The sequence below is a fragment of the Anomalospiza imberbis genome, chromosome Z (genome assembly GCF_031753505.1).
Source record: "Anomalospiza imberbis isolate Cuckoo-Finch-1a 21T00152 chromosome Z, ASM3175350v1, whole genome shotgun sequence".
NCBI classification, from domain to species: Eukaryota; Metazoa; Chordata; class Aves; order Passeriformes; family Viduidae; genus Anomalospiza; species Anomalospiza imberbis.
This window is the reverse complement of record NC_089721.1, coordinates 14,192,243-14,208,765: the sequence shown is the minus strand read 5'-3', so window position 1 is coordinate 14,208,765 and position 16,523 is coordinate 14,192,243. Positions and strand designations below refer to the sequence as shown.

The 16,523-nt window shown below is 35.4% G+C and overlaps 1 protein-coding gene across 1 annotated transcript in view; it reads left to right on the top strand.

The window, feature by feature from the left end:
- Positions 1 to 16,523, top strand: part of HCN1 (hyperpolarization activated cyclic nucleotide gated potassium channel 1) — a 191,514-nt gene that overhangs the window by 120,500 nt on the left and 54,491 nt on the right. The window contains exon 4 of the mRNA XM_068176681.1: positions 4,568 to 4,786. Coding sequence (XP_068032782.1) covers positions 4,568 to 4,786 — 219 coding nt within the window. The remainder of the gene's footprint in view (positions 1 to 4,567; positions 4,787 to 16,523) is intronic.

The window sequence follows — 16,523 nt, the reverse complement described above, 5'->3', positions numbered from 1 at the left end:
TACGACAAGTTCTTTCAGAGGGGGAGAGCTACTTCCCTACTTCTGCCTTAGTTTTTAAAGGGAGAATGAGGATGAGTTCAAAATCCTTGTAGAAACCATTTCATTTAATAATTAAGCCGGTCTTTGGTCCATGATTGCACAGCATGCCCTTGCAAACTGACAGACCCATTTCTGTGACACCTGCACTAATTGTGACGTGAAAGAAAAAAGGGACTGAGGCAAAAATGAGGAAACCATTACTGTCTGTGCAATAGTCTCCTTGGTACGAGATTTCTAAATCAATTTATATCTCAGTGCAAGGATATGGCTGAGGGAAGATAAGCTGTGCCTGAGGGAATGACTACAGTATGGGAGTGGAATTGATTTGTCTTATGACAACAAAATTTCCTGATGAAAACCTCCATAGATTATATAGTAAAATAGAAACACTTTTTTAATCCCCTTAGAAAAATAATTTGCCTTTTATTGTTGTCCCTTAGAAAGTGCCATGTGATTTATTTCTTTTGAGGTGAAAAGTTAATATTACAAAAAGATATTTGTAACAGTTTTATGTGAAATTATGGGACAAACCATAACATCCTTTGGTGAGGGAAAAGGCTCAGACATAGATTTTTAATAATCAGAAGTGCCCTGGAATTAATGTGTTCTTCAGGATAGCTAGGAAGTTAATGTATATAGTTACAGAACTAATTGAAAATGATCAGGGACCATTCCTGTCACAAATGTGAGGATTTCTTAATGTCATCAAGCTAGATTATGTAATCAGTCCTTGGATAAACAGCTTTGGTATTTCTCATAATTACAGTCTTTAATAGTTTTTCCAAATTAATGTCATTTAATTTAAAACTTTTAAAACTGATTACTGCTAATCTGGAAACAGTGATCAACCCATTGTCAACTAAGAAATTAAATGCCCTTTTTTATTAACTGGTAGGCAGTTTTTTCAGTTTGTTTTTTGTTGTTGTTGGGGGTTTTTAATCTATACCTTAAAAATAGAATATGGCCATTTAATCTGTAATTATATAAATATTAGTATTTAAGATTGTATTAAAGAAAATACGCCTGTATAAAACCAGGATTTTCTGTTTCATAGAATGGCCTTTTATTAACTCAGGGATATTATCTGTGAATGTGTTATGCAAAAATTTCATGATACAGGTGCAAAATGACTTCTTATTAAAAAAAATACTACTGTAGGCCAGCAGAGAAATGGTCACACATTGCTTTTGAACAGCAAAGAGCAACACGGTGGAACAAGGTTGTGGAAAATTCCAGCCCCTCACAATGAAACAAAGTTAGTGTTACTCCTGCCAAACCCTTAGGTTATACAAGACTAATAGGAAAATAATTAAATAATTATTATTTAATTCAGTAACATTGGTTGTAACATACATCACGTATAGGATTTGACATTAGAATCAATGTGCTTTTTAAGTGGTTTATATATGGAATAAATCATCAAGCAATTCAAGTAACTGTACTGAAATCTGCACCCTTCACAGTGGTATTTGCTGACCAGTATTTTAAAACAATATCCCCATGAAAACTAAAAAGACCAATTTTTGCACATGACTTTAGAAAAAGCCGGTCATTATTAAAGAAAAGAAACAAAAACATATTGGCAAGCTATTTTTGGCAAAAAAAATCCTCAGACAAATCCAAGCCTAATTCAGATGCTTTTTCAGTCTTTTCTTTCTTTTTTATTCTCCTTTTGCTAAAGCCTTTCTACCTGTCTGAGGACCTGCGGCTCAGGACCATCAATTCAGAAATGCCTGAAATCTGCCTAGCCCGTAACATGGTCTATAATAAACGACACAGTAAAAGCTGATGCTCTTTGTATAAAAAAATAGCTATTTGAGATGGCCGTGACCTCCACTCTGGATTCAGGTGCAGTTGTGACTGAGGTGTTGGATCACACTTTGGTACATATATATCTATATATATCTATATACATATATATCTAAAAGGCAGCTATATAGTTAAACATATGCTCATTTATTTTGTTTTAAATTTTTAGTTATTTCTCTTGTCATGACAGCTCTATTATTACTACTTATTCCCTTCTGGTAGTACTTCTTTAGTACTATTCAATTGATTTTTTACTCACCCTGTTACCCTATTAGTAGGAAACATTCTTTCTATTTTGTTGCTTATTGCTACTCCTCAGTTCCATTTTCTTATTCTTTCTTAAAACAATGGTATTTTACTTAGAACTGTGATTTACTTAGACCTGGAAAGTATCTCAGTCAAGAAATAAAATTCATTAGTGTTCAGTTTAACTCAGACACATTGGTGTAAAAATATGATTTTATAGAAGGTATTTTAATTGGGATTTATCATACCAAGGATATTTATCATACCAAGAAAATATTCCTAGGCAGGATCAAGATTAGCTTTTATTTTTGTTTAATAATTATAATAGTTATGCTAATAAATTTAGGAGAGAGATCCACTTTACAGAGCCCTACAAGAACTGGAGGTTTGATCTTACAGCTTCGTGAATACTGCAGCTTTAGTTGCACTACTTGTAGCCTTGAAAGACCCCGGTTATATTTCATCCTTCATGCAGTTTATTGTTTTCCCAATTTAATCTATATAAAGCACAACTGCTAAAGAATTTAACACAGGTCTCTAAAAATTTCCTCATTATTATTTCCAGTTATTTCTGCACAAGGAGTTTGATGCCAGCTGGAGGGAAAGGTCTTCAAAATAAACAGTGCCTTAATTTTTTTAAGTTGCTTTCCTGAGCAATAGGGAATTTGCATTAGAATATCTGCAATGAGTCCAACAGCAAGATGTTTCTATGCTCAGACTGGTTAGTTGAATCCTGAACTGGAGATTTTTTGGGGAAGTTTCTTCATGTCATTCATTTTTTGAGTATTCTTTAAAGGTCTGAAACAATAGGAAACTTACTTCCTTATAAGTCACTACCTGGCTTCCAGCTATCTAAGCTATCTATTTTTTCTTTTTTTATTTTTCTTTCTTTTTCTTTCTTTTTCTTTCTTTTTCTTTCTTTTTGAAGTATAGACACTCAAAACCTATTCCTCAGCTGTTTTTATGACACAAAATTTTAACTTGTGAAAAAGCAACACCTCACAAATCTGAAGAGATTTGACTTGCAATGTGAAACAAGTGTTAATTACAGAGAAACCATTCATTTTAAAATTATTACATTGGTGAATAAGTACTAACTGTGTCATCTGCAATACAACAATTGGCAGCTTATCTTCTGTTACCAGTTATTTAGGCTAATAGGAGGTCTAGAAAAAGCAGTTTAATTGATGTGAGCCACAAGGATAGTTTGTAACCTTGGCTTTTAAATGGCAAAAGAGCAAGCTTGCAGCTCTTTGAGAAATTAGAGCATTTGAGTACACCTTTTATCAGTAGAAGAGAGACACAAATATTTTTATCTCATACATAAACTTTGTATATAAATGCTACTGCTGATATGGAGATCTATGTTAACAAATTTATTACTTTTCATCCTGTATATTAGACACTATACTATATAACTGACTAATCTTTCTCCTGTCATCCCAGTTTCTCCTTCTTTACTCTTTAATTTTTGAATTTGTTCTCAGTTCATTTTGTGGTAAATGCTGTGTTTTCTTATGTGTGCTGCATGCCTGCAAGCACTGTTTGTCTCCTTGTACTTGTTTCATTCTTTTGGCTGGGAAAACATAAAAATCTGACAAGGAGTCCCAAGGCTTCTTGGAATGTGTTAAGGTGTCTGCTTTTTGCTGGGAACAGCCCCTTTAACTGTCTTTATGTAAAGCTGAAGGGAGGACGCTGCCAACATCTTTCCAATTTTAAAAGCTTATTAGCAAGAAGTCATGTCCTTCTAATCTACCAGAGAGACTGGGAAGGGGCAACTGCACATCAGAAATACAGGACCTAGGCATCACCTTTTTTTTTTTGAGCTGACTTTCACAGACTGTGACTATGAACATAGGTTTGCAATGATGCAGAATAAACAGACTTCTTTACAATTTCTTTTCAATTGAGATTAATCCAATATAAGCACAATATTACAATAACAAAAAAAAAATCAGGATAAGCAGACATTACAATAAATAATACTCTTTTTTTCGGTCCTTGAAAAGTGAAAGGAATCTAGTAAGGTAAATATGGTTGTATGTTAAAACTGACAATTCCAAAAAGAAAGAAATAGGGCCATAGGAGTATGTACATGCATATTAAAATAAAATACCACCTTATTGTGCCTGATAAGTCTGAATAGCTTTTTCTAATCCATCTGCCATGGGTTGTAAAATAAAATTGGCCTTTAGTCTCCTTGTAATTAGGATAGCACCCACATTTAAGAATATAATCATGTATAAAAAGTATTCAGTTTTATTTCATCTGACTGTGATAAGTATTATCTGTCAAAATCTCTGACACTTTATCTAACACTTAATTTAGAAGGAATATCCCTTCTCAAACATAAGAGGATACATTACCTGACTACTTGTTCAGAGGCAGCAATCTATGATCCCACTAAACAGGTACAAATGTGATTTTCTTTCCAGCTGCTCGCAGGCTCAGTCACTTGTCTCTTTTCTTGCAGAACGATTCCTGGGGAAAGCAGTACTCATATGCACTCTTCAAAGCCATGAGCCACATGCTCTGCATTGGTTATGGAGCCCGCGCCCCTGTCAGCATGTCTGACCTCTGGATAACGATGCTGAGTATGATTGTGGGGGCTACTTGTTATGCCATGTTTGTTGGTCATGCCACTGCCCTCATTCAGTCCCTGGATTCATCGCGACGACAATACCAAGAAAAGGTAACTCATTTTCTCATAAGTCCTTAGTTTCTGCAATGGATTAATGGGATGTTTTTACTCTTTACATGAAATGATCTAGTAGTGTGCGAAGCCTGTGGCAGATGTCATTGAACACAAAGGAGTTCAGAACACTCCATGAGTTCACTATGTTTTTGCAGAAACCTACTTTGCATAGAGAGCAGCCGGTTCTTGATGTTCAACTTCCTTTATACTCTTCAGTGAAAACTCTATCCTTTGCTTCAGACCTGCTTTGTATCTGTTTACTGCATTCTGTAGGTATTTGATCTAGGTAGCTTGAACCAGGGCCTTGACCTTGGTATCTTGGGCATGTCTTTGCAATTTCCCATCATTCCTTTGGAGTGCGGTTCAGGGATCACCTTCAAACATGTCGAAAGAATGGCCTTTAAATGAGGACCAGACCAAATCAGTTTTGTTTGTAACTTCCTCAGAGAAGTGCTCAGAAGAGGTCTTCATTTGCTTAGTAACAGTATGGTTTACATGTGAATCCATGATTTGTAAGGTCCTCTCCAAGGTCTGAAAGGATTGTGGCAAAAGGTAGAAAAGTAGAGTAGGGTTAGCGGAAGAGTGTTCTTTATGAAGCAGGAAGTAAAAGGTTGTTTTATTCTGTGTAAGATTGGAATTAAAAACACATGAATGGGTACAGGGTAGGATCTTTCTAAAGTAAGTACTAATTAAAACTGTCAGTTGTGTAATAAAAATCAGAGATGGATGTGGACAAGGCATGAAACTGGAAGATATGGCTAGGAATAAGGAAAAAAGGGTCAGTAAAAGGCATAAGGAAAAAAGGATCAGAAAAAGGCATAAGGAAAAAAGGATCAGAATGAACCTCAGGAAGGGACAAAAAGAATGTGCAGAATTACTGAGGTGCTTAAAAGATGACAAATTTCATTATTATAGTAAATGGGGAACTGGAGGAGCCATACCAGGGGAGAGGTCAGCTGAGCAAAGTAGTGAAATCAAAGTTCACATCAGCAAATAAGAAACTCAGCCTGGGCAATAGTATTTGGCATGTGTCCACAACAAGGTCCAGTAAGGCAAACTGGGCAGAAATCACAGTATGATGTAACACAAACCTGAGGGAGAAAACTGGCAGAAACTAAATAGCTGAGAGGGTGACCCTGGCATCTGCTGAGAATGAAGGGGAATGACCCAAATTTGCTGGGCAATAAAGAAGGGGGGAAAAAAGAGTAGGATGGACTGCAGGATTTTCTTTACAAGGAAGCAAAGAGAGAGGAAATGAGAATGTGTGGGTGAAGAAGGGTTTATATACAGTTTTGTTAAGCTCAAATTGCATCCAGATCATGGGTTCAATATGTGAGAGACAGGAAGAGGTAAGATGAGCTGTAAGTTCAGTGACAGAAAAATTAGCTTGTGGCTGACAAAACAGCTGTTCAAAACAAGTTTGCAAGCAACAAATTTCACAGACTGTAGTGTCATAAAATATAAGTGAGAATAAGAGGTTTAGAAAGAGAGTAGAGATGATCATTAAAACCAAATGAGTTCTGTCAGTGACCATGTGAAACCCCCATATTCATCTCAGTATAATGTCAAAGGGCTAATCCTGGTAGGTTACCTAACTGAACTGGCTCATTGGGTCTGTTCTGTGAACAAGAAGGAAAGTAATTTTATCCAAATGGGTCATTCCTAGGAAGCTGTGAGTCAGAAATCTCATAACCATGGACATGAGCTATGACTGCAATTTCATTACAGGCTAGGGTCAACATACATACACACATATACACAGTTTTAAGAAATCAGAAGAAATGTCACTATACACCTGAAATCTCATGTCAATCATTATCATCAGACTTTGCTGGCTGCAGCAGTATATCACAATATTTTGATCATCAGAAATGTAGTACATGTGTAAAGATATACCCATATTTTAAACTGTGCTGAGTAAAGCCAGTGTAATTTGCTCTTGTTTTGTAAATTAAAACCCAGCAGCAGTCAAGCAGTATTGCATTTCTCATCTTTTTGCAAAACAGCAAACAAAACTTCTTGTTTATTTGTTTGTTCTCTTATTTTATGCACACACAAACAAAATTTTTTGTTTATTTGTTTTTTTCTCTGATTTTATGCACACACTTTGTTAAACATTAGCATAGAAATATCTAGTATTTTTCAACTCCTCCAATTCTCAACACATTCATTTTTCCTTTTATTTTTTTTTCTTACTTGTTTCCTGACTTCTGAGGTAATGAATAACATGGCAATCAGAAATTTTAGAAATGAGCCAGAAAGTGCATATTTCTATGATTTAGGTAAAATGTTTCTTATTTTCTGGAACATATTTTTATGCTGGTTATTAAGGGCTAGAGATAAAGGATGTCTTGAATCCTTTTTTCTACTGAGTTCTGAGAGCCTGGACCCTGATATATATTATCAGCTGTAACAACTATACAGACTTGTCTGTACATTCTTAACCATTTCTTTATCATAGTTTAATCATATTTTAAAATAAATATTTGATTATAGCCTAAGAATTATAAGCCATTACTACAAATTCCTAAAGGGTATTCAATACTTTTCTTTACTCTGAAAACTAGATAAATGGGCACTTCAAAGACCATTTTGTGGTACCCATTTTGTCATATTTTCTAAAATATTGGCACATAAAAATTTTTTATATTTCACATATCTGACACTTGAGAATAAGGTAGATGAAATTTCAGCTACAGATTTCAGAGTTTTAATATATTCCATTTTCTATTTTTGCATAGTGCATTGCTTTTTTTTTTTTTTTCTTCTGAAATTAAAAAATCAGGAGAGGGAGATTTCTTTGATATTTTTGCACTTAAGGGCCAGGATCAACTTCTTTTTTTAGACATATATATCTAGGGTTGCATATTTATTGGCTCAATTTTTTTCCTTGTAAGAATTATGTAAAATAATGAAATTATTATGAATTGCTAGGCAACACAGAATGTTAGTGAAGGTAAGAAGGAGGTTGTTACTTGATTCTTCTCTGAATAACATCATAAATGTATTTGTGGAATGCAATCAATTAAAGGAAAGTTCTGGTCCTTCTCACACTGAAAGCATCCAGAAATAAAATATTTGCTGAAATCTCCCTCATTCAGGTCCTTCCCAAGCTCAAGGTGTGCAAAACTAAAACAAACAAAGTTCAAAATGGAAGAACTACACATAGGAAGACAAAAACAATATTTCATTAAGCCAAATGTCAAACACTGTCAAAGAATTTGACCTGTGCAAAGCATTGCATGCTGAGAGAAATCAAAATATGTTAAGGAAGAAAATATTGGTCCATAGGTTTATTCTTATGGGTCAAAACCAAAAAGTATCAGAAAAATTATGAGTGATTATAAGACATCAGATGTAGAAGACGGACAATAAACTTGTACACTGAGAAGTTGTACAAAAAAGAATGCATTGATACATTCTGGTCACTCTGACGAAGTTCAGGCTTTTTTCTGCTTAAATAGTGGAACTATTCTCACAGGAAAAAGAAGTCTCTCAGATTTAATACATACATCAGATCCTGGTATCAATTAGTGAAGGGCTTATACCTGAGAAAGGAGAGAGATGTCCAATTCAGGTATACTCAATATTCTCTTTGCAGTGATAAAGTTTGATGGACCATTCTACCTTAGAAAAGCACTGAATAAATCAACGAATCAATGTCATCTTAGCGCTCTCCGTCCTGACTTTGGTGTAAGTCAAAGAGGAATGCAGTAATAAACTAAAAGCAATATTCTAAGTGATAACACCTTTGACATTTTCTAATGTTTAGAAAGTCAGCACATCTCAAAGATTTTTGCCTTTGCAAAGACATTTATTTGAGAGAACCAGTAATGCAATATGCTCAACTTGTTAACAATCTAGTGTGAAACAAAGAAGGCAAAATGAGCAGTCACTTGACAAGGAGGTGAAGATCATTAGTTAAATATTACTTCCTTTAGATGTTGGCAGTTCCTAGTAGAAAGATGTTTTCTTAATGCTGTGAGTGTCAAAGAATTTTCATTATTGAAGACAGGTTAATATTTTCTCAATTACATTCTTTCACAGGCAAAAAATATCCAGGAACAACAATCTATTAGAGGGAAGATTTGTAGTGGCATACAGATAGTCTCATAGCATATTGTTAAATTGGTTTGAAAAAATACCAGGTATTAGCTGGGGAGGTTATTATTTAATTTTATTTTAGTTTTCCTTATGCTATCGTTTTCCATTTTCCCTTATGCTGTCATTTTGTGTATTTTGTTTATTCTCTCACAGAACTCAAACCACACAAGGTGTTGAAAAAATAAAAGAATCGGACCAGTTTTGCCAATTGCAAGTAATATGAGAGACATTAAAATATTTAATTCAATTATATACATATAGGAAATGGAAAAAAAATACAACTGTCTCAAATGTCCTAAAGGACATCTTCTAATACCATATTTTGCTTTTATTTTCTAACTTAATTTATGATCTTTTATCATGTCTTCAGTTAAATCAGTCTAGTTCAAAAGAAGAAAAAAACTTAAATGTACTTTTTTACAGAGAAAAAGCAATAACTGTATATAAAAGGTAATTTAAAAGCAACCAGTAAGTTGTAAGTAGTAAACAACTACTACACAATTATATGATATTGTGCATTTTTATATAGATAGCATTGGGATTTGGCGCTCAAATTGCCCATTTTTCATTTCTTAAGCATCACAAGAAACATTTAAAAAGGAATAACAGAATTAGGGCTGCCGGGCAGCTTTAGATTTTGCAGCATGAGGCCTTGCACCAGCTTTTCAAGTCTGTCCCTCACAGCTCCAGTTTGGATATCTAAATTGCCCTCGCAGGCTGTGGGGAGATGCTCGATATGCATTGCAAGAGGTAGCCACACCTTGGGGTGCTTTGGGGGAGCTGTGGATGGAACATGTTCCCACTTCCCTGCCCCTCCAGGAGGCTGTGTGCGTACTCCCTCACCTTGGGCATTGACACAGCTGAGGTCCTCCCTTCCAAAACTGGGGGCCACCTCTTCGAGCTTCCTTCTCTGAGCAGTTGTTTTAAGGTGCAGTGGAGGGGCTCTGCCATAGAGTAAGTCAAGACTTGATAGCCACTCATCCAGCCAGTGACACCTATGCATTTTCCTGAAGAGGAACGGGAGACATCACTTCCATGTTTTCTTGAGTTTCAAGCAATTGGTGGTTAAAGTGAAAGTGGAACAAGGCAGAAACCAAGTTCTTGGCATGTTCATTAGAACTACTTCAGTTCTTAGGAAATATTTCTGGAAAATTTTAGATATTTGTAACTATGTCATCTGTAAGTATCAGGGATTTTTGTATATCCATGAGTCTGGGAAATGGCTGTTTTGGTCATGGTGGAAATTCAAAGGAAAGGAAGAGCTGTGGCAAACTCAAGACCACATCACTATTTAGCTACTTATACCAGCTTGTGGTATATAAATTATTAAACTAAATAAAAATATCCATGCTGGACTTGAGTCAGATGAAATAGAGTGAAACCAATAAAGTTTCCAATGCCTACATATTATATGCCTTACATAAAATCTTTGGAAATTTCGTTTTATGGATTTTTTTTTGTCTTAAATTGAACAGATGTTCAAACGGCAAATTGCAGAACCTGAATTTTAGACACACAGCTGAAATTGCAATAGTGCAGGTATCGAATGTTATTCCTGGATCTCGCCTGATCTGAGCAGCAAAGTACTCATTAAGTACTGATTTCTAAGTTCAGTAGCTTTTCATGGTTTACACACGGTTTTAAAAATGGAAGTCATGCTTTTCTGGTGCTGATAGTACTTTTTAGAAAGTCTGACAATACTGTAACACAAAAATGTTCTGTGATTCTTTACTTAAAAATAGCCTGTTTTCATTTATAAAGCATAGTTTTAGCAGTAAGTTATGTCATGTCACTGCTGAAGAAGGTGAACCACTTGGAAGATAAATCTTGTATTTTCCATTTGGCACAGTATACTTGCCACACCAAAGGAATTATTTATTTTGGAAAATAAGGGATGGTTTCATTTATCTTGGAGTTAGATCTACTTAGAAAAAAACAAACAAACAAAACCCCAAAAATAAATAAAAAAAAAAAAAAACCAAAACTAACCCAAAAAACTCCAAAACAAAACAAAACAGGAAAATAAAGCAAAACCTTTTCACAGTCTCTACTTTGGCATGTTTTTAGAAAATTCTCATCAGCTTATACAGATGTATATCCTATTCAGCTTTGCCATAGTGCAGTATTTTAAAAAGTAAAGAATTTTTTAAGTGTTTTATCGAGTGATCAAGTACAAGAGTTGTCAGGACTTCCGGAGTAAGTATTCATTTTATGAAAAGCCATATAGTCATTGCAGTATTGTGAACAAGAAAATTCATTATTACCTAAATATTTAGGCATGACTGAGAGTCATTGCACACCATATTATTTGTGGATTGTTGCTGGTAGTTATAATTCCTGGATTTGTGATTTTATTTGGAAGTCCAGAGTGTCTTATAGTTAGAAAAGGGTTTGTAAATGTTGCCTTTAGGATTATTTCTGAATCATTTTATGCCGTTTTGGCAAATATCAGGTCACAGACTGCTAAATGGATAGATGTAGTGTTCCTGGCTTCTGTGAGCCTTATTGGTTCCTGCAGAAAGCAATGATATTTATTAGAAAAAAGCAAGCTATTAAAAGATACTTGGTATCACTCAATATTCTGGAAGGGAAAAAACCAGCTGAATCTCAGAAAAATCTTTTCAGATATTTTATTTCACAGGATGCATCCTGTTATTTGGTAGAACATGCACATATTAGAACTTGTAGGTACATTAATCCTTTTATTTATATGCATCTTTTAACTTGATGCCTAATTAAGGCCATCAAGAAATCAACTAACATATAAATGAATATGTAAATTCTCAGCCAGAAGAACTAGTGTGGGCTGTGCAGGCAATAGCTTATTCACTAAGCATGAAAATATTTGTCGTGTTATGATAAGATCTTCACTGCCATCACTTACTTTCTTTTTCTCATCTTTATCAGTTTTTTGTTTATAATGATTGCCTGGATTTTTGCTGCACATACTTGTGATATTGACATTGGTCTTCACAATTTTGAAACAGGAAAGAATGATAGATAGTATTGCAGAAAGTAAGGAAAAAATATTTTCCCTCTTCCAATCAAAAATCAGAAGTTATTCACCTTTAATGATGCAACACTGAAAAAATAAACAATTTTTTTTCCTCTACAAGTTGAACTGAATATGATGTTTGAGGGCAAGATTGGAGAGAAATAAAAATTAGTCAGAACATTCTCACTAGACTAGACTCAGGACTCTTTTGTCCTGATACTTCATTATTGTGTTTCAGCTTCTCATTACAGCTATTCTTGCTGGGGTAACCGGGCTGGTGATTTTTGCCTTTCATCTCTGAAAAGGTGATTGGTCCCTCCTGGCTCCCTCCTGGCAGCAGGTACTGTGCAAGCCAAGTGCTCTCTACCCGGCTGCATCATACCTGTGCCAAACTGTAATAGACTCCCACTGCTTCTAAAATGACAGATGGGACTGTCTTTGATTTATTGCTGTGTTGTGGGTAATTTACCTATAAAGAGTTCTGCTGTCTTGCATTATGGATTAGGTTTCTAGCAGTTTTCCATATGAAACTGCAGAGCAAGCTCATTACAATTGCAGCCATGTTCATGATGACTATATAAAATTAGCTGTGAAGTCATGAAGTTATTCCAAAGTCAGATTTTACACACAATCTGCTTTCTTTCCACAATAATTACCATACGTTCCCACATTAAATAGATTTAAAAAAAAAAAAAAAAAGAGATAGGAACAAAAACCAAGGAACTAGGCTTTGGACTTCAAACTTTCTGTTCAAACACAGCACAAGTTACAAATTTAGCAAGAGAAAACTGATTCACACCAGACAGGTATAGCAGGTAGCAATTATCTAAGTTGCACTAGAATTACTGTGCTTATGTCCTGGACTTCAGATGGACTGAAGGAAATAGCAGTCAATATTATCTAATATAATACTAGGAGTGAGAAAATAATCCTTTCTGTGAAAGATTGTGGGTTTTTTTTTCCTTTACCTTGTTAGGGAATAAGGAAAGAATGAAGAATTGATTATTTTTATAATGACTTGTACATAATAGTTCTTTCCCAACCTCACCTTGTTTCTCAATATTCAAGTAATTAATGCATGTATACTGTGAGAACATAATAATTTGTATAAATAAGACATGCAATATTTATAAAAGCTTTGGAGTGCAGAAGATAGCAGAATGACCAAAACATTTTCCTTTCAAATGAATGTTTTAAAAACCCTTTTGTGTGATAAATTAACAGCTTAATCCAAGTGGTTACTAACCTTGAAAAAATATTTTAACACTGATTCAAGAAAATTTATTAGAAAGGAGAAGCAGTAATAAATATAGAAATGGAATGCTTTTAACTCCATTTGTTTTTATAAAATATACTAGACCTACCTTTTACATCTTCTGCTACCAAAGGAAAAAAAGAAAAAACCTTCAGAAAACATTTTTCTAAACACTAGTTACTTAAGCATAATAAAAGGACATTTAAAATAAATATTCACACTGCTATGTTTTCATAGATTGGGGTTAGGAACATGTAATTTTCAGGTAAGTATTTATAAAATCTCCTTCTAGATAAAATATTTGTTAGTCAGATGCCATTTAGTATGGGCAGCACTGGATGGCTGCTTCGGGCAAAGCTTCACTTCTGAATTTGATGTATATGTAAAAATAATTTTATAAATTTTTGAGGAAAACACCAACAATTTTTTTTGAAAGAGAAGTGAAGTCTTCGGGTGTTTCCTGTTGCACATATGAAGAAGCATAACTAGAATTTATGGAGTTAATTCCCCTATATAGGATACCTCCCAATCCTTTTTAATTTTTCAACATTTTTTAAGGCATAGGCCTTTGTTTCTCCTGATTTTGTAGGGAATGCAAGAGAGGTGAGTGATCAGCTGGCTGAAGAATCCATCTGTCTTTGTTGCTGCTTTATTCCTACACAATGATAGATGTTGTTCAGCCCATGTTTGGGCATCATCAGGCAGCATTAGGAGATGAACATAGCCCCACCTCAGCCAGGAGTACTACTGACATCAGAGGCAACCCAGAAGGCTAACTCAAAGGAAAACTGAGGAGGAGAGCCTCAGAAGATCAATGGCCAGTGTAACAGAGATAGTGGAAAGGCATCTCTGGCTTTTTCCTATGGTATGCCTGCCAGGAAAAAACAGTTTGAAATGGCAGGAGCCAAAAAATATGTGAGGAAGTGAGGATGAAGGAAACAACAGGGACTGTGCCAGGAGGTAGAGGATGTTGACAGGGAAGAACTGTGATTGACAGAGAAGCTTGTATTGAGGAATTTGTTCATGGCTAAGCAAGAACCTCTCATTGGGCAGTACATGATGTCATCTGAAAGAATTTAGGAAGTCATTTGACACACACTCTGAATTTTTGGCAAAGAGATTGAGATGAGCTTTCTATTTCCATCTGCATATCCCCTCACTTTGAACAGCAGCTTTTATGTGTGGACAGTACAAATAAATAATAGAAGAGAATTGAAGTGAGGATGATCAATGATTACCTGGATTACTATATCACATTACCCAGTTCAGCCAGGCAGGAAGTTTTGGGTTGCATGAGCAGAGACAAGATAGCATCTGATAATCCCTGCTCCATCGGGTGCAGCTGTATGGCAGGCAACAGTATTTACTCTTCAAGCAGTGTTGCTCAGAAAAAAAAAAAACCCCGAAATCTGATATAAAAAGGGAAAAAAAGAGATTTAAAACTCTGATGAACTATATTGGTCCATTGATTTCAAAACAAAGCTATAACAGTCAGAGAGTAACTCAGCATGAAAAATGATAGCACAATAAAACCAACAGTATATCTAACTCAGTGAATGAAAAGATACCTTGTTATTGCTGAAAGATTGTGGTTTAGATTTGTTTGCAAAATATTTAAAAGTCAGGCTCTTGCTATGCAAAAGTTTATGATTTAAGATAGTGGAGAACAGTATAACCTTGCAAAATAATGCCAAACACAGAAATTATTTGGGACAGATATAAACCTTAGCTCTTCCTTGTTTTTACCTCAGCTTTATTTTCTTTCATAGTTTCTCAGTCTACCAGCACTCCCCAGTCCCCATGTCTCTTTCTAAGGCAGTCTCTGCATCTGGCAGAGACAATTTGTCCTCTTCTTCCTCAAAACCCTCCACAAAACCAGTCTATTTTGTGTGGTTTGGAGAAGACAGGGGACTCATCTGAACCTTGCACCATGCTTTCCATGGCAGGAAAAGAAAGCTTTCATTTTTCAAAGGATTCAGTAATGTCACTTAATGTCAAGAAAGTTAGAGCTTCCTGTGGAGGGTCCAGTGATGTAACTGCATAGAATAATGTGAAAAAGGAAAAGAAAGCGGGGGGAAAAAAGTGAATAATGAAAGCACTGAGCTGTGGCATATCTCTTAATATTAGGTGTAAGCCTCATTGAATGTGGCTTTTAAATTTGCAGTACAGTTCTGAGCAGAGGAGGAATCAATCGGACTGGCTGAGAAAGTGAGCCATCTCTGCAGCAGCTGAAGGCAACTCCTGAGTGTGTTAGCCTGGATTTCTGCAACACACCAGGGCTAAAAGCAGAAAATTTCTCAAAACAAAAGTTTAACATTAAAACTTACATTATATGCTATTTCTAGCATACTCTTCCTGGGTGGCAGAGAGAGCTTCTGTTTTAGCCATCAATTTGTGCTGTGAAAAACAGAAGGAGGTGCCAGCTTATACTTGAAGTGGTTGCTGCTTTAAAATCATTAGGTGACCACCTAATTGTTAGGGAGTTATTATCTATAGTGAGGTTCTTATGTAATGCTGAAGTTTTAGTGGAAGCAATATTCTGTTTCTGTAGTTCTCAGGAATTAACATTGCAGAGCCCTTGTGCTATATTTGATTATGACTACTCAAAATTTCCCTGTCTTTACAGCTTCAAAATATATTATTTTATTGGGAAGACATTCTGAAATCTTCCAGGACTTTTTCAGATTCAGTTTAAAAACAAAATACAAATGAAAAGGTTTTTCTTGCCTCAGCACTTCTTTACCTGTGTTTTTCACATAGCCCAGGTTTAGCTTTCTCTGTTGGGGGTGCGCTGCTGTTCTCTTTGCAAGGTTTCTGTGGTGGTCTAGATCAAATATCTCTGGAAGAATGAAGAGGCCTGGTGATCTTTTATTTATCTGTTTATTGCTTTAATTTTTTTTTTTTTTAAAGGCTCCTTTCAAAAACGATTTTTTTAAACAAAACCAAGCATTTTGCATTGCCTACCAGGAAGAACCCTCCTTGGCAGGGCTATGCAGGTGCCTCCTCAGTTTCAGCAGGGCTCCTGCACTGCAGCCTTTCCATGAGACACTATTGTCAGTGCTGGTAGTGGTGTTAGGGGGACTAGCTCAGAACATAATGTGAATTATCCATTGGGCCTGAAAAATAGAATTAATGGCAAACTATTGTACTCACAGCCAGTGGCCCTAGAGTGCAAATTGCTTCTCTTGCCCTGGAAATAATGGATCCTTTATTCAACTCTTAAGGTAAATTTTGCTAAAATTTCAGATGCTGAGTAGACTGGTCCTAAAATTCTTAAGATGGGAAGAAATAAATCTGCACCTCATAAAACATATTTCTTTAAGGGGAAGAAACTACGAGGAATCCTTAGGTCTTTAGAATTTTGTAGAATTTTTCAAGAA